Source organism: Betta splendens, chromosome 4 (genome assembly GCF_900634795.4).
Source record: "Betta splendens chromosome 4, fBetSpl5.4, whole genome shotgun sequence".
NCBI lineage: Eukaryota > Metazoa > Chordata > Actinopteri > Anabantiformes > Osphronemidae > Betta > Betta splendens.
The window spans coordinates 26,249,624-26,272,812 of NC_040884.2; the positions used below are offsets into that span (position 1 = coordinate 26,249,624).

Genomic DNA, 23,189 nt, shown 5'->3' on the forward strand with positions numbered 1-23,189 from the left:
AATGACAAGTAACTACTTTTGCGGAATTCATTAAAAAACAAAAACGAAGAACAGAGTGTCCAGCTGATAAATGCGAGTGTGATTTATTACCCATAGTTATTTAAATGAACAGTATTTTATTTTAAAATCGAAAATGTTGTTTAAGTGTTTAAGCCACTTTCAACTTCAATCAAATATTTCAGAGCAAAACATTGTACTTCACTGATAAAACACTGTTTGACGTCTGACCCGTAACAGAAATGCTCCATGTTGAGCTGTCAGCTGATCCAGTACTTGTACATTAGGCCCTTTGGACAAACGTGTTCTCCTGGGAACCACTGGATTCATATCAAACAAGATTAGAATGCATTGATGGGTCGTGTCAAACATTGTCTGCTCTACTAAATTGTATTACTATGTTGCAGTATTTCTGTTTCACCTGCTGTAAGCAGAGGATCTAAATAGTTCCTCGAACAGGCTTAGGGTTGCAGCATTTCGACCATTAAAGAAGAAACCACCATTACGTAAATATTCTGTTTGTGTCTTCCTGCTTCTCATATACATGTACTGCAAAGTTCAATAGAAGTTTGTTAAGAATTGTCAATTTTTTTTCGCAAGTCTACAGTAGCTGACTTATATTTCAGTGCCCACGCACATCTTACTGTCATAGAAAAGTAAGTATTTCACAGAATTTTTCTGATTCATTGCAAAGAGAGCCTAGTTTCAGTCTCTAGGTGAATATGAACATAATGAGGTTGAGGTTTCAGTTCCTTTACACCCCCTGTCAACACGGGTCCCTTTCTCTGCGCTGTTTGCCACTACGAGCAGACAGTATGTAGCAATGTATTGTTCTTTTGATTAGAAGTCAAGATGGTACAAGATAACAGATCTGAGGGTGGAAGGCAGATTAAAAAAGTGAAATGCTGAACTGCCACAGGTTTCAGCTGGGCTTTGTGTTTTTGCTCTTTTAATATGTTTCTGAACTCTTAGAGTATACAGCATGAAAAAGTGGTGTATGAAGTGACATTTTCCTGTCTCGTCTGTGATTATTCGTAAAGTTGTGGTTGGGTACTGAATCAGAAAGTTCATATAGCCCTTTATACTTAGTTGTGTCTTGTCACAGGAAGCCAAGTGCTGCTTTTCTAGTCAAACACTGTGGGGACATGGTGATATGTGTTTAGCACCTTTGCACCAAAACCCACAAAGGTTTCACAAATGAGGCTCGCCTCATCATTATTGTGTGCCCCTGCTTTGTGTTTTATATAATTTATATTCATCACAATAGGGAATTTGCTGTCTGACACCAGCCTGCAGAGGTGTACAGGTTTTTCATTTTTAGTCATAGTGGGCTGCTGTGATGTCTTTTATGAAACCGTGTTTGACCAGAAATCAGTCCTGTCATTTTAAAAGCCTACATTATTTTCCATCTGCAGTTGTTGTTTAAACAGCCTCCACTCTAAAATTTGTCCTTTTCCACAAAGCAACTTATTGTCACAGCGCAGTAAAACCAGAAAACTCCTCCTCCCACACACACCACACACACACACACACACACACACACACACACACACACACACACACACACACACACACACACACACACACACACACACACACACACACACACACCGGTCTCTGTCAGATGTGCAGACAGGCAGCAGCACAGACAGGATGAGTCTCAGAAGACGACCACCTCGTACATGATTAGATGGAAATGTGGCGGAAACAGCCTACTCTCATGCTTTTTGCAGGTAAGACTTAAAAGAACAGCAGATTTGACAGAGCAAAACAGATAGAAACTCTAAATGAGGATAATAGAACATCATATATAGTTTGTAGCTGTCATTGCTGGTGTTTAAAAATATCAGAACTATATATTAACTCACTTTTTGTGCCTGTCTGTCTGTGTCTATCTTTCTACAGCGGCATTAGCATCAGCTCAGTATTCTGTGATTCTGGATCAAACACCGAGACAAGAATATGTTCCTCTTGGTTCCTCTCTCATTTTGAGGTGCCGTTTAATGATACCTCAGTATCAGAAGTTACGGGTGACTTTTTACCACTATTCAAAAAATATCTCTGACAAGGTTTACAATCACTCCTCCAACATATCAATTACTGAGAAAATAGCATTTGAGAAGACATACACTTTATCAAATGTTACATATGAGGATGCTGGATGGTACTGTTGTAAAGTCACAACAGAGATTCCGTCGTATAAAGTTGTAGACAGCAGTCGAACGCAAGTAAATATCACCAGTAAGTATGACTTCATAAAATGCTTTATTTCATGTATTACATATAGTGATATTACACTTTTTTTTGTATTAATATTTTTTATAATAACACAGCAGATGATAGTCATGTCTGTTTTATATTAAAACAACTATGATTGACTTTAGTGTAAATTAATAAAACCTGCCTCTGACTTGCCTGCTTGCTTCTGCTTGTTTTAATGTTAATATAGCAACTATAGCACGATGTCTTATTCTGACTTGCTGTGATGCTTCTCTAAGTATCGTTTTGCTTCCTCCACAACAGCAAAGAACTTAGTGGAAAATGCAGCGTACCCACCAGTAGTGACTAGTACACAAGGTGTGTGTGTGTGTGTGTGTGGATGCATCTTCAGTTGTCATCAGAAATAATGCACTGGCTTAAACCTTTCTGGTGGCGTCAATCAGCCAGATTACTGTGCACTGATGCCTTTTTTTTACCAAAAAAACATTAAAAACACAACATGTAGAAACATTTCAAGACAGAGTTTATCTCTTACAGCTGAACTACCAAAAGGTGAAGCAGCGTCTGTCCCTTGGTGGATGTGGATCATAGTGGGAGCGTCAGCCTTCGCCCTGCTGCTCTTGCTGGTCATTTGCATCTTGCTGAGAAGGAGATGCCATAAACGCAGAGGTACTGATGTTCCTATGATCATGATGGTGACCTAAATATACAATGCTTAAGGTGTTGATGTAGATAAGCTCAGGTCTGACTGTAGACACCAGAAGTGACTGTACTGAGATGAAAGCTGGTCTTACAAAGAGAGGGTAAGAGGGTACAGAGTCAGTTCTACATTGGCCTGGTTGGAGAAATCTGCATCAGGATCTCTGTAAAGCTGAGCTTCTGAAGGAGAGAACAGAAGAGGGAGCAAAGCAGTGTTTGTGTCACATCATTTTATTTGAGCTGTGGCCGTTGGAAGCGTCTGAGTAAGCAGGAGGCGTTTGTGGTTTAACAGCGTGGCGTGAGACACTGATCTGAACTGTTAATCTAGGACACACAGCGCTGTCTATTGTGTTTGATGAAGTTCTGACAGAGAAGGGTTCAGAAAGATCAGTGCAGGTGACCAGCACAACATCATGTATTTAGTGGGGCAACATACTGTGTGAAATACTTCAACACAGTGTAAATAGTTGAGCATTAGGATGTGCATTTAGTTTAGATTTCAGAATATTTTCATGTTTAATTCATCGGTCATTTACGCCACAAAGGACAAAACCACTCATCATGTCCATTATATCACTCACCAGCAACTCACTCATGCAGATGGAAAGAAGAAGTAGGAAGAAGAAGTGAGAGTAGTAGGTCAACCTGTGGCGACTACTTCACAGGAGCAGCTTCCTAATCACAAAAGAAATCATTCTAAAAAGGTTGTATCATGTGTGTAATAATGCATGTATTTTTAAATTAGATTTGTGTGATTGTGAGATGCAAAGAATGGCTTGGTATCATTCAGATGGCCTATGAATTATTTGCCAAAACCGTTTTGACCGGCGTTTGTCTCTGTGGAAAATAAAATGCATAAATATCAGATGGCCTCAGTTCCTTTACTATTTGACCAGAGAGAGAAGTTTCATTTTAGTGTCCAGGTTCATGCACTGATGAGATTGTTTTTGCACTTATTCATGACTAAAATAACTTGTGAGTGATGACGGCTGATGGGACGTTTGCACTTTATTTAAAGTGTGTGTGTGAAGACTGACACAGGAAGCGGCTCAGAGCACGTCGGGGTCTTTTACTTTAGATGCTCTTTGTGATATCACACAAAGACGACTTGGGTTGAAGATTTAAATGATTGAAAACCGTTAATTAATTATCCTTCAATGGAAACATATGATACATAGTAACATGTGTTTATATATTGGCCACGTCTTTTTCATTATTAGTCCCTTGGTGTTTTAAGCTTTACAGTCTTTAAGTTACTGCGTCATGAAAACATCGTTCAGTTTATCAGATCTACTTTGCAGCTGCAAATCATTTAGTTATGTTGTTGCAGAGCTTGTTACATACGCTTTTGTAAAATGATGTAAAAAAAAGTACAGTGTGTGACAATGATTAAGACCACAAGCCATACTTTTTTCAATAAAAATTAAAAAATAAATTTAAATTCTCTCAATAATGTTTTACAGGCATGTATAATAAAAAATGGATTGGAATAGCAACAACTTTGGTCTAGAATCTTTGCTCTTTATGAAATATTTTATTTTTTATTTCTGAATATTTTTATTCTTAGTTTTGTCCCAGAAAGAGACTGTTTGTTTGTGTTTTTTAAGACATCAAAAAACAAAGTAAAAAGAAATAGGTATTATATTTTATATAGTGTTTGGGTAAAAAATTAATCCTTATGAAACTAATCACAGAAATCTTCCTTACTTGCTTTTTGATGCAGATCCAGATCCCATCTATATAAACACTCGTCCTATGGTCAACAAGCAGCCTTCGCCCAGACCTGACAACCTGAAGGCTGCCGTCTCCCAGCAGCTCCGGACCCCGAGTCCTGGCAGGAGATACGAGCAGAGCAACCGCAAGCACCGACGTTAAAACAACGGACTTTTTTTAGTTGTAGCCTATAATCAGAATGCTGTTGATTTCTTTCTGTACATTTCGGGACTTTCTTCATACTGTAAGTGGGACAGCCGCCGTCTTACACCGATCAGACCCGGGTCAGCAGGGGAGCTGCTTGTTCAGAGCCCTTTGTTCGTGCAGGGTCGTGCTGACCTCTGACCTCTGCCTCAATCGATAATGGCAGGACTTTTTAGGTACCTAAATTAAATAATTTATTGCTTTTATTATTTGCCGCTAGATGGCGGGCGGCGCATGCGGTGATGCACATTTCACCATAAATCACCTTTTCTATTATTTTGTGTGTCTCAGCAAATTATTGCATCTGAATAGAAGTAGCAGTTGTAAATAAGAGAATGTAACAAATTGCTTTTTTAACTATGTGTTATGCAGTGATGGAACTAAATTGTTGATATGAAATAAATAAAGGTTATCTTAATAAGCAATTTGTAAAATGTTTGACATATTCAAGTGTTGCATAGAGTTAGACACTCATAACAAATTAGTTGGGATTGAAACATAAACACAAGTAACAATAACATTGCAAACTGTGGAGTTATGTTATTTTGAATGCACACCCGATTGGCGAGTGAGCGGCTTAACGTCACATGATCGGGCGCTGCCTACGGCGGAGCTCCCAGATCCCCGCTGCCCGCAGGAGTCAGATGTGCCGTGAACGCTACAGGTGGAGCGGACGGATCCCCGAGCAGGACGCCGGACGAGCGACGCAGCGGCCGCCCCGAGTTGCGCCCCGGACGGACACCGGTAGGTCCGACGCCGCCGGGACGTCTGGGGGCTTGTTTGCGCCCGGGCTGGTCGCGCACGAGCTCGGGCTCGTGCGGGGATTGGACTCTGAGCCCGTGAGTCTTAAGAGGCGCACAAACGGCGCACCGTAACCTACAGATTATAGGATATCCTAATCTAATTATAGTCGCTGCGAGCCGCGCTGGGCTGCAGTGGGATCTGTGCGTAACACCGCAGACGGCGGCTGAGGGGAAACTTGCTGCGACTCCAACTCCAGGACAAACGTCAAAGTGAGCGAACGTGGGGCGGTGGGAACCCGTTTTAATCCACTTGAATTTACAACTCGGGCAACATAAAGGCCGTAAAACACGCACCACTGGAATTGTTCGCATTTCCACTGCCAAACTGTTAACAGCGCTTAGACGCGGTCTTCATAGAGCGACTGACGGGAGGATCAGCGCAGCACATGATAGTGGTGTCTGCGGGGCTTTGGGGGGGGGTGTTGCTCAATTTCTGTTTCCATGCTGCAGCTCAGTGGGGTCACTGGCTGTTGCGGCAGAGCAAACACTAAACTGGCACCGCTCACGCAGACAGGCTGACAGTAGCTGCACGCTGAGAACGCTTCCTCTGATGCTGCAGTGACTAGTACTAGTAGCTGATGAAGATGATGATGAAGAAGTCTCTGACAGTTAGAACATAAATCTGGACCAGGAGAAAGCCCTTCATGACTGTTAGTGTAACACATGATAGCAAGACATGATATTTATAAGGCTTGTGTGTAGGCAGCTATTTATAAGAATTGAGTGGATGACGTAGTGAAGACTGTTGTGAAGACGACAACCTAGTGAACAGTGTGTTCTTCACATGTGTGTTTGGTCCAGTGCTTGAAGAAAATGACATGTGGTGGACATTTATATTTGTTTATTATCATCACAGCTGGTTAATGGATCAGAAATGATGCACAGGAATAATTTAAATGTGTCTTTAGTTGCAGTCCTGGTGTTGAATCTGTAACAGTGACATAACATGACAAAACTGTTCATTTCAACCTGAAGTCAGATTTTGTTTTCCTGGTTGTTCCCATCTGTCAGTGAACACATCACTGGTAGAACAAACACAGATATTTGGGTTTTCATATTTTCCTATTCTGCCTCAGCTCCTGTTGAGACTTGTCTGTGTGTGTGTGTGTGTCTGTGTGTGTGTGTGAGTGTGTGTGTGTGCGTGCGTGCGCGCGCACGTGCTGAAGTGTTTACAGTCAACCAGACCCGTCTTATCAATAGTACTAATTTGTCAAAGCAGAACATGTTGCTGTGTTTTTAAATCATCTTTATTTCTACAGTTTGAACTGCTATTTTTCCATCCATACGTGACATGCTTTTGTTAAGAATAGCTGTCAGCTAATTACAACTGTCCGACACGTCAAAAAAACAAAAGATGGCACGCTGCTGGCATTATACTGTAATTTAACAAAATGTTTGTTTTAGTGCATCTGAGCTTGCGAAAACATAACCTGCTCCTGAACTCGGGTGTGTTTTCCAATGGTTGTTTCACAACAGTGTCTGTGGCATAAGGACAGTCATAGGTGAACACCCTTCCACAACCGGTTTCCCGCTGAGGCCGCGACGGAACCCTGGGCCGCGGCCGTCTCACCTGCCGTCACGCACGCATCAGTCGTACGTAGCAGCCGCTCGCTGAGGTGGATCCGCTACCAGCACGGCGTGGCACCGGCACACGAGCTCGCGCGCACAGCTCTCTGGATCTGGATTTGTTCTGCCTCTCGGTGACAACAACATGTCTGTGCACGTTCGAGGTTCCACTTTGTATGCGGCGCGTAGTCATTGTGAGACTCCATCGTGGGGCCCAGTAGATATCAGCTAGGCTCCTGTGGAGACTATAAATACCCCCGTGCTTGAAGTGGTGGAGCGTCAGTGGATGCTGCTGTAGGGGCTTCTTCAGTGTGTCGTGCTAGTTCACATGCAGCTTTTAAACCCACCGCTGCTCTCATTCTACTGGCTGATGAGTAAAACCCGCCAGCAGCCCAGGTCCCAACCTTTTACACACACATATTCACGGTTGCGCCTGACGTGTACAGTGATTTGAAGAACTGCTCTGGTTTGTTCTGGTTTTGTAGAAGTTCATCTTCCCAGGCTTGTAGCGTAGCGTAGCATGCAACCAGTGCTTCAAATGTCAAAGATGAGAGTGACGTGTAAAATGTAAAGAATAAGTCAGGTGTCACGTTGCTTTAATTGTGATGATGACGGTTGAATATCAGGTTGTTGTGAAGTGTGTAACGATCTTTGTGCTTAATGACTGATCAGGTTGTGCAGGCTCAACTAGAATCAGCAACCGTCCCCTATAAACAAAAGTTCTGACTGGTTTCTACCACATAGCTTTAGGCCCAATGGAGAACATGACGAATGCGATGGTGGTTTATTGTTGCTGTTGTGTCTAAGGTGCGCGAGAACCCATAGGAAGTGACAGACAGCTGATCCCCGAGTGGCCCTTCATAAAGGTTAACATAAGTAGCTGACACAGAGGTCCAACACATGTTAATTAACAAGGCTGCAGCTGTTCAGGCCAGGAGCCATTAGCAAAACGGACTTTGGCACCGGGGCTGTGCCGCCTTCTCCTACAGGGAACGGGGTCAAACGGTGCATGGGAGCGAACTTCCTGATTAATTAAATGGAAAAAAGCAAACAAAAGGTGGAGGACACGATAACATTAACGTGAAGTGAACATCAAGCGTCAAAAGCCACACCTACACTTTGAAGTGCTGTTTGTGCATTAGCAAATGGCTATGCTGATCACACAAAGTTGTTACATTGTAACGTAAGATGGAATATTAACAGGTCAGTCACTACCCCCCCCCCCCCCCCCCCCCATTCACACGTCCCAGCGCCAACGTGACTCTGCACAAACAAACCGCTGCGTGCTCCTCTGTTATTGTCTGTCTCCACCGGTTTGAATCTTCCCCTCAGACGCGCTGTAAACAAGCTTCGGTCGCTTCGTTGAGTTGTAACCCCTCCTCCCCCCACCCCCCACACACAGCCTCTGAGGGGGGAAACTATGCCAGATATCGGCGCTCTGACAACAGGTGAGCGGCGCTGTGCGTGCTGCGGCTCGTCTCTGTGTGGACTAACAACAAGGTGGGAGAGCGGCGCTTTGCTGCAGAGCCAACGCTGTTTAGAGGCCGAGGAGCCTCTTCAAGAAAATTGGAAGGTGTCATTTTGGTTGCTGTCAACACATTGTGTCGACTCAAATGATGCAGCGGAGAGAAACCCCCCCCCCGACCGGAAAATGCCACACTGCTTTTGAGCAGCGAGCACTAAGGATAAGAGCTGGCTTTTACCTTGTAAGTAAGCTTTGCGTATTATTCTGAGAACAAGCGCCTTGATGAATTTTGAATGAGTCTGTGCAGCTCAGTTGGTGTTAAAAGGAAGAATCTCGCCAGAGCAGTGGTGAGTTTCCATTGAGTGTGAATCCCAGGATGGGGCTGGAGCAGCTGTCAGGTTTTCGTTCTTGGTTTTATTTTGAAAGGACTCTTCTGTTTTTGATCCCAGTTTCCGGTTTTATTTTGTAAGCACTTCCGTTTCTCATCACACCACAGCAGTTCCCGCTTCACTCCCGGTCCTCATTACACTCACCTGTTTTGTATCAGTGATCTACTCCGTGTATTTAACCACCACCTGTCACATCAGTTCTCCGCCAGATCGTTGTTTACTGATTCCTTGTTCTCACGCTCCAGCATTCGTCTTGTTCAGCTTACCCCGTTATCGACCCTGTTACGTTTTTGATCTTTGCTTCTCGTCTGATCCTGACCACCCTCGTAAGTCACTCTGTTACTGGACTCTGCTCGTTTCTGGACCTGTCTACGCCCGCCGATTCTGTTCCTGTGATCTGAGCCCTTTCTGGTTTTGACTCCCGCCTGTCCTCGGACCCGAATTCGCCTAACCCCTGTGGTGTTATTAATCTGTGCCTTCCTGTGAATGACCTGGACCGTTTTGTGACCTGGATTCTGTCATTAAATACTTCTTTAATCATATCCACTGTCTACCGAGTCCTCGCTGTGCATGTGGGTCCGTTCATCTGCCGTTCCGTGACAGAACGATCTGGCCAGACTTGGACCCAGCCAGCACTCAGCCTCCGGTCAGGTCAGTGACTGTTTTTCTCGCTCCTTTTTTTTAACGGCGAGTATAATCCACCCGAGGGAGCATGGAGTTCACCTGCGCCGAGCTACCTAGCGAGCTACGAGTTTATTTTAAGATCCTCGCGGAGGATTACCGACGGGCGGTTACCCCGAAGAACCAGCGCAGCGCCGTGGAGGTGGCGATATTGACGCTGGAGGACGATGACAGTGTGTTAGAGCGCCCCAGTGTTCGTCGCCTCTATGAGCGACTGTGCGCTAGGTCTGATGAACTAAGCGACGCGCTCCGCACCACGCCAGCGCCGGTCGCACCGCCGAAGGTTTCGGTTTCCTTCTCCCCGCCCCGTCGGACCGTTGTGTCTGCATCAACCTGCCCAGCTCCATGTTTGTTCCGCTGGGAGGACTCCCTGCATTCATGCGGTCCCCCGTCTCCAGTTCAGACGCGAGCTGTTCAGTCTCCAGCTCAGTCGTGTTTTGCCCAGTCCCCAGCTCAGTCGTGTTTAGCCCAGTATCCAGCTCAGTCGTGTTTTGCCCAGTCCCCAGCTCAGTCGTGTTTTGCCCAGTCCCCAGCTCAGTCGTGTTTTGCCCAGTCCCCAGTTCAGTCATGCTCCGCTCAGGCTCCAGTCGCCGTTCAGCCTCGCCACGCTCACGCTCTAGTGCAGCCCTGTCACGTTCAGGTTCCAGCCCCAGTCCAGTCGAGCCCAGTTCAGGTCTCAGTTCAGTCGAGTCTAGTCCACGTTCCAGTCCAGTCGAGCCCAGTTCAGTCTCCAGTCCAGTCGAGCCCAGTTCGGTCTCCAGTCCAGTCGAGCCCAGTTCGGTCTCCAGTCCAGTCGAGCCCTGTTCAGTCTCCAGTCCAGTCGAGCCCAGTTCAGTCGAGCCCAGTTCAGTCGAGCCCAGTTCAGTCGAGCCCAGCCCAGTCGAGCCCAGTTCAGTCGAGCCCAGTTCAGTCGAGCCCAGTTCAGTCGAGCCCAGCCCAGTCGAGCCCAGTTCAGTCGAGCCCAGTTCAGTCGAGCCCAGTTCAGTCGAGCCCAGTTCAGTCGAGCCCAGCCCAGTCGAGCCCAGTTCAGTCGAGCCCAGCCCAGTCGAGCCCAGTTCGGTCTCCAGTCCAGTCGAGCCCTGTTCAGTCTCCAGTCCAGTCGAGCCCAGTTCAGTCGAGCCCAGTTCAGTCGAGCCCAGCCCAGTCGAGCCCAGTTCGGTCTCCAGCCCAGTCGAGCCCAGTTCGGTCTCCAGCCCAGTCGAGCCCAGTTCGGTCTCCAGCCCAGTCGAGCCCAGTTCGGTCTCCAGCCCAGTCGAGCCCAGTTCGGTCTCCAGTCCAGTCGAGCCCAGTTCGGTCTCCAGTCCAGTCGAGCCCTGTTCGGTCTCCAGTCCAGCCGCGAGCGGTTCAGTCTCCAGTCCAGCCGCGAGCGGTTCAGTCTCCAGTCCAGCCGCGAGCGGTTCAGTCTCCAGTCCAGCCGCGAGCGGTTCAGTCTCCAGTCCAGCCGCGAGCGGTTCAGTCTCCAGTCCAGCCGCGAGCGGTTCAGTCTCCAGTCCAGCCGCGAGCTGTTCAGTCTCCAGTCCAGCCGCGAGCTGTCCAGTCTCCAGTCCAGCCGCGAGCTGTCCAGTCTCCAGTCCAGCCGCGAGCTGTCCAGTCTCCAGTCCAGCCGCGAGCTGTCCAGTCTCCAGCCCAGCCGCGAGCTGTCCAGTCTCCAGCCCAGCCGGGTCACGTTCCTGTCCAGTCTCCAGTTCAGTCGGGTCACGTCCCTGTCCAGTCTCCAGTTCAGTCGGGTCACGTCCCTGTCCAGTCTCCAGTTCAGTCGGGTCACGTCCCTGTCCAGGTTCCAGTTCAGTCCGGTCACGTTCCTGTCCAGGTTCCAGTTCAGTCCGGTCACGCGCAGGTCGTGTCCCAACCAGAGGGCACCACCTGTCGTACAGGTGCCATGCACACCCGATCAGGCCCGACGTCTGCTCCGTCGAGCTTGGCAGCGGCAAGTAGCCATGCCAGCTCCAGAGTAGATGCCGTTCCAGTCCCTGTCGGCCAAGTAGATGCCGTTCCAGTCCCTGTCGGCCAAGTAGATGCCGTTCCAGTCCCTGTCGGCCAAGTAGATGCCGTTCCAGTCCCTGTCGGCCCAGTAGATGCCGTTCCAGTCCCTGTCGGCCCAGTAGATGCCGTTCCAGTCCCTGTCGGCCCAGTAGATGCCGTTCCAGTCCCTGTCGGCCCAGTAGATGCCGTTCCAGTCCCTGTCGGCCAAGTAGATGCCGTTCCAGTCCCTGTCGGCCAAGTAGATGCCGTTCCAGTCCCTGTCGGCCAAGTAGATGCCGTTCCAGTCCCTGTCGGCCAAGTAGATGCCGTTCCAGTCCCTGTCGGCCATGTTGCGGCCGTTCCAGTCCCTGTCGGCCATGTTGCGGCCGTTCCAGTCCCTGTCGGCCATGTTGCGGCCGTTCCAGTCCCTGTCGGCCATGTTGCGGCCGTTCCAGTCCCTGTCGGCCATGTTGCGGCCGTTCCAGTCCCTGTCGGCCATGTTGCGGCCGTTCCCGTCCCTGTCGGCCATGTTGCGGCCGTTCCAGTCTGTCCCTCGGAGCCGCAGCGCCCGCCGGCCTCCAGGGAGCGCGCAGCGCCCGCCGGCACCTCCAGGAGGAGGCGGCGCCAGCTGCAGTCCCCGCGCACCTCCAGGAGGAGGTCGCGCCAGCTGCAGTCCCCGCGCACCTCCAGGAGGAGGCCGCGCCAGCTGCAGTCCCCGCGCACCTCCAGGAGGAGGTCGCGCCAGCTGCAGTCCCCGCGCACCTCCAGGAGGAGGTCGCGCCAGCTTCAGTCCCCGCTCACCTCCAGGAGGAGGTCGCGCCAGCTGCAGTCCCGCGCACCTCCAGGAGGAGTCGGCCAGCTGCAGTCCCCGCGCACCTCCAGGAGGAGGGTCGCGCAGCTGCAGTCCCCGCGCACCTCCAGGAGGAGGTCGCGCCAAGCTGCGTCCCCGCGCACCTCCAGGAGAGGTCGCGCAGCCGCAGTCTCGGCGCACCTCCAGGAGGGGGGTCGCGCCCGCCGCAGTCCCTGGCGCACCTCCAGGAGGGGGTTCGCGTCCGCCGCAGTCCCGCGGACCTCCAGGAGGGGGTCGCGCCCGCCGCAGTCCCGGCGGACCTCCAGGAGGGGGTCGCGCCCGCCGCAGTCCCGGCGGACCTCCAGGAGGGGGTCGCGCCCGCCGCAGTCCCGCGGACCCCAGAGAGGGGGTCGCGCCCGCCGCAGTCCCGGCGGACCCCCAGGAGGGGGTCGCGCCCGCCGCAGTCCCGGCGGACCCCCAGGAGGGGGTCGCGCCCGCCGTAGTTCCTGTCGACCCCCAGGAGGGGGTCGCGCCCGTCGCAGTACCGGCGGACCTCCAGGAGGGGGTCGCGCCCGTCGCAGTCCCGGCGGACCTCCAGGAGGGGGTCGTTCCCGTCGCAGTCCCGGCGGACCTCCAGGAGGGGGTCGTTCCCGTCGCAGTCCCGGCGGACCTCCAGGAGGGGGTCGCGCCCGCCGTAGTTCCTGTCGACCCCCAGGAGGGGGTCGCGCCCGCCGTAGTTCCTGTCGACCCCCAGGAGGGGGTCGCGCCCGTCGCAGTCCCGGCGGACCCCCAGGAGGGGGTCGTTCCCGTCGCAGCCCCCGCTGCACCTGCATCGGTTCCTGGCGGCCCGGCTCTGGCCGCACCTGCATCGGTTCCTGGCGGCCCGGCTCTGGCCGCACCTGCATCGGTTCCTCGTCGCGGTGGTCCAAGGAGGACGCCGCTGGTTCCTGCCTCGTCCTGGTCTCGGCTGCCGGACTGGTGGCCTCGCCCTCGGCTTCTCCTGGTGATTGGATGGCGCTGCCTCCTCCGGCGCCGTCCGCCTCGACTCCGCCACCGCCACGGCCGTTCGCCTGGGGTACGTCCCCTCCTGCCGCGACGATGGCGCGGTCTCTGCCGTCGTCGTCCGCCGCGATACTGGGATCCCCGGAGCGTCTCCGTCGGGGAGGGGGCTGGGCTCAGCTCTGCTCTCCCGGACCTCGCCAGCCGTCGTGGTGGACTCTCCTGCCACCACCCTCGTGAGGGACCCCTGGACTCTCGTTTTGACCCTCCTCCAGTCCTCCCTCCGCCCACCCTGCTTGTTTGCCTTGCGGGAGGGGGATTCGGTCCCTCCTCCTGAGACCGCCCTCCGCCCGCCCTGGTTTGGGGAGGGGGGTTTCCGTGGGCGCCGTGGAAGACGCCCTAGAGGGAGGGGTACTGTCAGGTTTTCGTTCTTGGTTTTATTTTGAAAGGACTCTTCTGTTTTTGATCCCAGTTTCCGGTTTTATTTTGTAAGCACTTCCGTTTCTCATCACACCACAGCAGTTCCCGCTTCACTCCCGGTCCTCATTACACTCACCTGTTTTGTATCAGTGATCTACTCCGTGTATTTAACCACCACCTGTCACATCAGTTCTCCGCCAGATCGTTGTTTACTGATTCCTTGTTCTCACGCTCCAGCATTCGTCTTGTTCAGCTTACCCCGTTATCGACCCTGTTACGTTTTTGATCTTTGCTTCTCGTCTGATCCTGACCACCCTCGTAAGTCACTCTGTTACTGGACTCTGCTCGTTTCTGGACCTGTCTACGCCCGCCGATTCTGTTCCTGTGATCTGAGCCCTTTCTGGTTTTGACTCCCGCCTGTCCTCGGACCCGAATTCGCCTAACCCCTGTGGTGTTATTAATCTGTGCCTTCCTGTGAATGACCTGGACCGTTTTGTGACCTGGATTCTGTCATTAAATACTTCTTTAATCATATCCACTGTCTACCGAGTCCTCGCTGTGCATGTGGGTCCGTTCATCTGCCGTTCCGTGACAGCAGCAAAGCCGTGAATTACTGTGATCTGCGTGCATGCCCGAACCTGAACTGATCCCCTCTGCTGGTTGAACCCCACTGAGCCCAGAGGAAGCAGGGTCTTATCAGGGAGGAGGACGGGAAGCGACAGAGAGTGGAGGAGGAAGAGAGCGGGGTGTGTGTGTGTGTTTGTGTGTGTGTGTGTGGGGGGGGGGGGGGGTCGTCGGGCAGCGTGGCACTGAGCAGGTTTTCTCTGAGCACATCGGTTTCCTCTGAAGCTTTTTGTTCTGCTGGATTCATAGTATTTGTGAGTGTTGCTAGACGTCTGTGGGATGACGGCGCGGTTATGTCTGGGTTCGCGGGGCTCTTTGCTCAAAAACGATCAGGAAAACAGACAAATAAGACAAACACTCCGACTGTGTTTGTCTCTTTTATTTTCACAGCCTCTTTGAATTTCACGCAGTTTCTAAAGTTCGTAAGCCACGAAATGGGCAGTAAAGTGTGAAAAACATATTGCATTCATTTAAGGTTATATTTTATTCTGGAGCTCCACCTACAGTATAAAAGGCTGATGACCTGATGGTAAAACACAGCATGAAGACATCCCACCAGGGATTTAACTGGTCTGACAGCCTTCCCTGTGTTTTTGTCTTTGTCAAAACTGAACAAAAGTTTCTTTAGCGTCGTAATCATTTTTTCTCCATGACTCATACAGACGTCAACAAATGCAGCTTTTACCAAAACACTAAGCTACGGAGGAGGATTAGGGTCACCGTGAAAGTATTTATTTGAGCTCTGCCTTTTGTTCTTGGAAATTTGAAATTAATGTCTTTACAAAGACAGGCAAAAGGTCAAAACAACAACAAAAAATGGTCGTAATCCTCTTCCATAGTGACCAGACTTAAACTGAGGGGGGGGCAGTTCTGTGTTCCATAATCCCCTTGCAATTATGTATGAAATAAGTCCAAAATCAAATAAATAAATACATAGAAATCATTATTATTTGAATGTAGGTTTGAGTAAAACAACCTAACAAACCAGTAAAGACAGAGCTGATGAACATCTTTCATCCTAAAAGATTCTGTGATTTCTTTTCCGCAATAGTTTGGAGAAATGTTTGATATTTAGTTTTCTAGAGGGCTTTTTATGTTATGAAGCTGATTCCTTTACAATAATAAAGGTTCAGTGCAACAATGCAATGATGAATAGCTGCATTGTCCCTTCAGGAAATGTTTTCTACTAGTTGTTGCTGAAAGCTCTGACTCAATCAGGTCAGTCTGTAAAGAGATTAGAGAGGCAGCAGATGCTTGCTACAGGTGGAGTCTACAGATGTCCTCGTGTCTTTTGTAGTGGTTGGTGGCATGAAGACGATCACGTCCAGCCTTCCTCTGCAGTAGCTTGGCAGCATGGCTTCATCACCTCCTTCCAGAGTGGACCCCAGCAGCTCGTTAACGCCGAGCTGGATGCTGACGCCCACATAGACCCACACCACTGAACCCAAAGCGAGGCGTTCCCCTCAGGCCTGAAAACGTCTGTACGAACTACTCTGAAAACATGGCTGGTGCCGGAGCGGCTCGTATCCAGGACTGAGCCGTCGCCTCAGCGTAACAGCAGCTGGGCCGAGACCTCGGACCATGTTCTGCCTGTGATTCGGGGCTTCGGTGGCAGAGCTGCGGCGTTCGGCATTAAGACAAACCCGGACTCTGAGCCATGTCTCTTCTCTTCGGCCTGAGCATCGTCTGTGGATTGATGCTCCATGATGGTGTTAGTGCCCTCAACACTCATTACTGTGTCCCGCGAAAGACCGTCCCCTTTCAGAGTAAGTCCTCAACACCAGCATGCGGTACAGGGTCGACCCACTGATCCTTTCTGTTTATGAATAAACTGGATTAATGTTTTAATCATGACATAGGAACAAGTAGTGCAGCTTTAACTGCGAGGTATTTGGACAAGCTGATTAGATTTCATCAAATATGCATTTTGTTTTTGCTGTGGGAGCATTTTTCTAGCTGCATAGAGTCAGAGGAGATAAGATGTAGAAGGAAAACATAATGTCATGCAGGGTAGTAATGCAGATGTCCTCTTTAGATGATCTGATGCTATTTAGAGAGAAGGACATATTCAACTACTCCACTATACTAATGAGAGACGACCTGGGGGTGCTGCTGGTCGGGGCACGAGAGGCCATTTACGCTCTGGACATCGACAACATCTCTGTCAGAAAGTCTGTGGTAAGATTCAATTTGTATGATATTTGACTGCGATGATTAATTGATTCTTTAAATAATCATTACCAAGTCCTGGCGTCAGTGGGTCCTAAATGTTTTTGCTCATGATCTGTAAAACGATGTCCTGTCAGTTTGTGACCCTACAGCACAGCAGCACGGCTGTTCTAATCCAGAGGCCGACAAACAGGGAAAAGAACAAAAAGTCCAATAAATGACAGAGCTGATAAATGATTTATCTTGGTCCTGAGCCTACAGTTGGAAACCACAGATTAAATCACGTAGACCACAGCTGTCTCTCAGTTCACCAACGCCAGCTCTGCTGCAGGATTCTCTTCCTGTTGCCTCTCTGTGTGCGTTTCATAGATTAGACATTTGCTCGGGCGACTCGCTCGCTCCGCTCGGTTGTCGTCTGAGTCTACGTCACTTCTCAGCAGAACATTCGCTGATCTGTAATAAACAACAGTGATCTGTCATACTAGTCAGGCAACTAACGATTGCGGTTGCGACACGGTATTCTATGGACACGCTGTGACAGGACGCCTCTACCTGTGTTGCAGGTGTATTGGAGAGTTCCCAAGGAGAAGCAGACCGAGTGCACGTACAAGGGGAAGCTCGCTGAGGTCGGTCTAATGTCCTGTGAATCACAATGTGCACAAGGCAACTTCTACTGGACCTGTAAGACTGACTGTGGAATGAAAGCAAACCCAAGTGCATCTGTAAATCATTTACACTGAGGGAGTTTTTGTCGTTGCACAGAATTCCACAGTGAACGTCCCAGTAAAGCCATGAGAAGCAAATGCCTGTGCTCAGCCTTGACCTTTTGGCCGGCTGCTCGGCTCGGAGCGGCCGGTGTCGCCGGCCTTATGCGTGTGGCGTGTTTGTGTTTTTGCCGCTGAACCAACAAACTCTGACCTTGGCATTCTATCCGCTGGGTTTTGTTTCAGGTGGAATGTCGCAACTACATTCGAACCCTGCACAGAGTCAACGCCACCACTATGTATGTGTGCGGCACAAATGCTTTCAGCCCCACCTGTGATTACATGGTGAGTGGAGAATACGGGCCCAGTTTAGTGGATTATAGGAAGTGGGCAGGATTTGCTAATTTAGAAACACACACTGTAGTCTTCACTATAAAACAGGACATGAATGTGTAACAGCTGACTACTGTCTTCATTCACTGGAACTCTAGTTTGTGTATCAGACTGAATGTTGCCAGCAAAAGGCACAAACTATTTATACTGACTCAAGAAAAGAGCTGTTATGTCTTTTGAAGCACATTTGACAGATTTACCATGAGCAATGATGCATCTGCATTGTCTTTGTTGGGCCTGATTGCTGAACAGCTCATGAAGGCATCTTATTTTGACAGAGGAGTCAAATCTCCAAGGACTGAGCATTCTTGAATGCATCACCAATGACAATTAAATGGTTCCTATGCTCAACTGCAGAACCACAAGGCTATAATATTCATTTTATTTTGAATAAAAATAGATCTAATGTTCACTTCTATTTAAAGGAGGTCTGAGCTTCTGCAGGAGAACACAGACTAAAATGCAGGACTCTGGATGAGTGACAGAAAAAAAGATAAATCCGGAATAATAATGTAAATGTATTGAACTTGTGGTCTATGGCCTAATCACACACACATCTGGTCAAGTATTTTATTTCAGCCCTAAATCTGAATATTTTTTCTTGCAACACATGTTTCCAACAGACGTTTGTAAATGGAACGCTGCAGCTGCAGCAGAGGCAGGACGAGGGGAAGGGGAAGTGTCCTTTTGATCCCTTCCAGAGATACTCCTCCCTCATGGTCGGTGAGTGTCAGAGTCAGACATGTGAGTGCTGCTGAAGGTGCAAAGTGCACCAACAGAAAATTCAGTTTGACAAGCGTGTGCAGATTTGTGCCGGCCACCAGGCCTAAGCATCGCATTTACCAGCACTGCCTCATCAAATCACTGGGCAGAGAGTTGCTTCCAATTATTAGTGAGATCTTGTTCCAACTTAATGTGAATGATGGATTTCCAGGAATTTCTTCTCATCATCTTGTTCCTGTCCAACAGGAAATGACCTATATTCTGCTACATCCATCAACTTCTTGGGCTCTGAGCCGGTGGTGCTGCGCAGTTCGAACTTGGCTCTTCGCACTGAGTTTAGGAGCTCCTGGCTGAGTGGTGAGTCGAGACCAGCCCCTCCAACAGGTCATGTAGTCCCTTTAGCTACACTAAAGCTACACAGATGATGCAGGTGATTGTATTCTGTCTTATTCGAAGCAAACAGTTTCTGTTTCGTCATTTCAGAGCCAGACTTTGTCTACATGGACCTTGTGGATGAGAGTTCAGACAGTCCTGATGGAGATGACGACAAGGTGTATTTGTTCTTCAGTGAGAAGGCCATGGAGTTCGACCTCTACAGCAAGGTCGCTGTGTCACGAGTGGCCCGCGTCTGCAAGGTATAACTAGGGAAAAGATCCAAACCAGCAGTCGCCTCTCGCCATCGTCACACAAACAGAGCGGCTTTTCGTAGCATCACCGTCTGAGAACGCGCTTTCCCTGCGTGACGGCTCTGGTTGTTGCGCTTAAAGGGAACGCAAGCATGCGCCTATGACAGCGCGTCTGTGTCCTTGTTCAGGGCGATATGGGCGGCCAGCGGACGCTGCAGAGGAAATGGACGTCGTTCCTGAAAGCCAGTCTGGATTGTTCCCTCTCTGAACCCAGCCTGCCCCCCATTGTCCAGGATGTCTTCCTGCTGAAGCACCAGGACTGGAGGAAGAGCATCTTCTACGCTGTCTTCACGCAGTCGTATGTGCTTCCAATCAAATCCTGTGGTTTTATGGCTCAGAGTGGGCGTTGACGTGGGTAATCTAGGAAGAATGCAGGACCGTTTGTTTGGTGAAACAACAAAGGCGCATTGGTTGCATTACTTGATCTGTAACAAGATTCCTTGTGTTTGTAAGTGACAGCACCCAGCAGCTCAGCTTTTATTTCCTGGTAAGTGATTTATTCATCACAGATTAAGCAGCTAACTGGTGTTGGCTTGTGTTTTTCCAGGGCCTTGTCCCAGGTGTCTGCGGTCTGCGCCTACAGTGTGCAGTCTATTAGCGATCTTTTCAGTGAAGGAAAGTTTAAAACTCCTGTTACCGTGGAGACGTCCCACGTGAAGTGGGTGATGTATACTGGAGAAGTTCCAGTACCCAGACCGGGAGCGGTGAGTTTAAGGAGAAATGCAACTCGGCAGGATGTTTATTTATATGAAATTCTAAATATCACTCTTGAATTGCAGTGCATCAACAATGTTGCCCGTAAAATGGGAATGAACCGCTCTCTGGACCTTCCTGACAAAACCCTCCAGTTTATCCGCGACCGTCCTCTCATGGACGAACCCGTTCGTCCTCTGACAGGAGGACCGCTGCTGGTCAAGAGGGGAGCGCTGCTGACTCGCATCGTTGTGGACAGTGTGCTGGCCCTGGACGGGCAGAGCTACGCTGTCATGTTCATCGGCGACGGTAAAACAGGGCGTATCCGACGCAAAGTACGGTAGCTGCAGTGAGATTCTAGTAGAACGGAGCTAACGCTGGAACAAGAAGCTTGCATCTACCCTAGATTCAATTTTATGCATAAATAATCTGGTTGATTAAACTTCAAGCTACCGAAAGTTTGACAGAAACTATGAGAGAAGCAGAAGAAGAAAGTCAAAAAAGCTTCAAAAATAAGTAATTATTTATTAAAAGCTTTGAAAAAATCTTCTTTATCTTTACATTACAACAACACTGATCCTCATCATGGCACCTGCTAGTGAGTGGGATGTGTTAGGCAGCGAGTCACCATTTTAATAGAGATTGACAAGGGGAAACTGTGATGGCTACAAACCTGCAGCCATTGTGGCTGTTCCCAGTCAGGTTATCCAGAAAAGGGGAGCAATATCAGACCCTATGGTAAAGCAGATGGTCTTAATGTGATGCCTGTCACCTGCAGCATAGTAAATGTGAGTAATTACAGTAGCACCATCACAGTAGTTATTCTCCTCTCTTAGACAACGGTTATGTCCAGAAAGCCGTCAACTACGATGGAGAGATGTTCATCATCGAGGAGGTTCAGCTGTGGGAGAACCCTGTGCCCATCATCGCCCTGCGCCTGTCATCCAGCAAGGTATGAGATTCAGTTAGTCCTGCATCCGCACACCTCCAAATACAAAGCCCGGCGGTGATAGCTTCGTTTCTGCGCTGCAGGGTTGGCTGTACGCAGGCTCAGAGCTCGGCGCTATCCAGATGCCGGTGAGTAACTGCAGCCGCCATGACACCTGCATGGACTGCATCGTGGCCAGGGATCCTTACTGCGCCTGGGACCTGTCCACGCGCCAGTGCTCTTCAGTCCACAGCTCGCGCCCCTCCCCAGACAGCATACAGAGCCTGAAGGAGGCAGACGTCACGCGGTGTCCTCAGCCAGGTGCGTGTCCTCACAGTCCCTTGTCTGCATGAAGAACTGCAGTTTCTCAGTGAAGCAGCATTACGTTTAGTACTGATCCGCTGGTCAGTGATCCGCTGTGTATTTTTAGATCCGGTAGCAGCTGTGGACTTAACCCTTGTTCCTCAGAACAACATCCAGCTGCCCTGCCAGCTCCACTCCAACCTGGCTCGGGTCCACTGGCGATTCTCTGAGCAAACACTTCACTCCGACCACAAATACTACATCTACGACGGAGGCCTCCTCGTCCTGAGCGCCTCCGAGGCAGACGCAGGCGAGTACGTCTGTGACTCAGTGGAGCAGATAAACGGCAGGACGTACAACCGAACCGTGGCGGTTTATCGCCTGCAGCTCTACTTCGGACCAACAGCCCGGGCCGGTACCACCCCTAGCAGTGGAGTGACAAATTCCACAGGTTCTGCTCACGGAGCCACTACAGCTGCGCCAGGCCCGAGTCCAACCACCCACAGCGGGGACCCGTTGCCCCCCGAGACTCGAAGTGACGGTGGCAAAATAACGGGTCTGGAAGTGGCCGTGGCGCTGCTGTCGCTGCTCTGCCTCGTCCTGATCGGCGCCGTCCTGTGGCGATGGAAGTGCCTCACGTTTCTCCAGCGCTCCGGTGAGAACGAGGGGAAGAGGCAGTCGGGCGATTACAAGCACATTCAGTACAGGTCTCCAGAGAAGAAACTAACGGGGCCTCACTCTGGGAGACCTTGCAGTGCCAATAATAATCACACTACTGTTGACTTCAAAGGGAACGGGGAGCACCACTTCCCACCTGTGATTAACATTTCAACTCTGAATGGTCTGGGATACATAAAAGAAGAGTCAGCGATTTGACCAGTTATGTACTAACTACCTTCCTTATACGTGTACGTCTAAGATGAGAGTGTTCTTAGAAAACATCTTCACATTATAAGTGGACTGATCTCAGACAGCACGCCGTAGGGGGGGAATGCTACTTTTGTATGATGACTTGGGAACATGCTGTGTAATATATGTGATATATAATGTACAGCAAAGCCCCTTTTTCCAGCTATTTATTTGTTTTTATTTCATTTAAAACATGCAAATCTACAGTCAGCTAAGCTTGGAAGTGTCATTAGGGAGCAGTAGCAAACAGTGGCCTCTAATGTCCAGGCTCCTTTTTTTGATTTTATGGATACTACATCTTAAAAGCAGAAACTGTCTGGTGGTCTTTGACCGTGTTAGTGATGGACATAAACTCACTGATAATGTTAAATAGTCTAAACGGTTATTTCACTCCTGTAAATGTTTTACTATTAATGATGCCACCCACATCATACTACTGTAATGAAAGGGGCGTTTACTGTAGGTACCTGTGTTTTTTTTCTAAACCAAACATAATATAAATATGATTTCTTACTGTGAATAATACTGGAAATATTGTTGGTGTGTACATTTTAGTCAGTAAACTAAACCTTTTTACAGGTAATGACTTTTGGTGTCACATTCTTACTTGCGAAAAAAAAATTATTTCATAAATAACTTGTCTATGCTCTGCCATTAATGATGACCTCCTCATTTACACAAACAGAAACACAGGCTAGTTGGTGTTAATGTAAACTGTACAGATAAAATATATAACAAAAACATGCATCGATTTGACGTTACCTGAATCTGCTGTGTTTGTAATGGCAGGGCCTCAGTTAACATGTTATAGCTCAAGTAAGGAAAAAAAGTACAGATTTTTCATGCTCAACATGAAGTTTACACTGGGGAACTCAAACAATCCAATCCACAAACCAACCATGTTCACTCACTCTGTTGAAAACAGCCACAGGGTTTGTACTGAATTAGGTCTGAAATCATTCTTAGATTTTGTAACTGCCCTCTCATCATCAGTCTTTTTCTTCATTCCAAGATTTAATAAGGCTTTTATATCGTCAGGCTGTTATGAGTCATTCTATGGTGCTCACAGTTTTATATCCCACACTGTTCTTCCAACACTTCAGAATAAATCAATACAACAGCTGCATGTCTTTGCTGGCTGAAGATTTC

The 23,189-nt window shown here is 49.0% G+C and overlaps 2 protein-coding genes across 7 annotated transcripts; both read left to right on the plus strand.

The window, feature by feature from the left end:
- Positions 1-1,569: 1,569 nt before the first annotated feature.
- LOC114854764 (uncharacterized) lies at positions 1,570-5,252 on the plus strand. Of its 4 annotated transcripts, XM_029149443.2 has the most exons (6): positions 1,570-1,730; positions 1,903-2,238; positions 2,521-2,574; positions 2,755-2,886; positions 3,501-3,620; positions 4,640-5,252. In XM_029149443.2, exons 1-5 carry the CDS (start codon positions 1,688-1,690, stop codon positions 3,593-3,595), a joined length of 660 nt encoding a protein of 219 aa, XP_029005276.1. In that variant the 5' UTR covers positions 1,570-1,687; the 3' UTR covers positions 3,596-3,620; positions 4,640-5,252. The 4 variants fall into 4 exon arrangements, with proteins under 4 accessions (XP_029005276.1, XP_029005273.1, XP_029005275.1 ...); XM_029149440.2 differs by lacking the exon at positions 3,501-3,620; XM_029149442.2 differs by lacking the exon at positions 4,640-5,252 and having other exon boundaries at positions 3,501-3,781.
- Positions 5,253-5,418: 166 nt separating this feature from the next.
- Positions 5,419-22,623, plus strand: si:ch211-129c21.1 (uncharacterized protein LOC563087 homolog). 3 transcript variants are annotated; one of them, XM_029149353.2, is made up of 14 exons: positions 5,419-5,577; positions 15,830-16,298; positions 16,568-16,710; positions 17,265-17,327; positions 17,652-17,750; positions 18,422-18,521; positions 18,768-18,878; positions 19,005-19,156; positions 19,336-19,505; positions 19,755-19,911; positions 19,987-20,209; positions 20,737-20,852; positions 20,933-21,149; positions 21,259-22,623. In XM_029149353.2, the coding sequence occupies exons 2-14, from the start codon at positions 16,190-16,192 to the stop codon at positions 22,005-22,007; spliced, it is 2,409 nt and encodes an 802-aa protein (XP_029005186.1). In that variant the 5' UTR covers positions 5,419-5,577; positions 15,830-16,189; the 3' UTR covers positions 22,008-22,623. The 3 variants fall into 3 exon arrangements, with proteins under 3 accessions (XP_029005186.1, XP_055364375.1, XP_029005188.1); XM_055508400.1 differs by lacking the exon at positions 5,419-5,577 and adding an exon at positions 5,695-5,846; XM_029149355.3 differs by lacking the exon at positions 5,419-5,577 and adding an exon at positions 8,550-8,908.
- The last annotated feature ends 566 nt before the right edge of the window (positions 22,624-23,189 follow it).

Bases quoted from the DNA above. Each gene is read 5' to 3' on its own strand.
- LOC114854764 (XM_029149440.2), top strand. From the start codon at position 1,688: ATGGAAATGTGGCGGAAACAGCCTACTCTCATGCTTTTTGCAG. The intron at 2,575-2,754 runs GTGTGTGTGTGT...TATCTCTTACAG, and splicing joins AGTAGTGACTAGTACACAAG to CTGAACTACCAAAAGGTGAA. The intron at 2,887-4,639 runs GTACTGATGTTC...TTTTTGATGCAG, and splicing joins GAGATGCCATAAACGCAGAG to ATCCAGATCCCATCTATATA.
- si:ch211-129c21.1 (XM_029149353.2), top strand. From the start codon at position 16,190: ATGTCTCTTCTCTTCGGCCTGAGCATCGTCTGTGGATTGATGCTCCAT. The intron at 16,299-16,567 runs GTAAGTCCTCAA...TGTCCTCTTTAG, and splicing joins AAAGACCGTCCCCTTTCAGA to ATGATCTGATGCTATTTAGA. The intron at 17,328-17,651 runs GTCGGTCTAATG...GTTTTGTTTCAG, and splicing joins ACAAGGGGAAGCTCGCTGAG to GTGGAATGTCGCAACTACAT.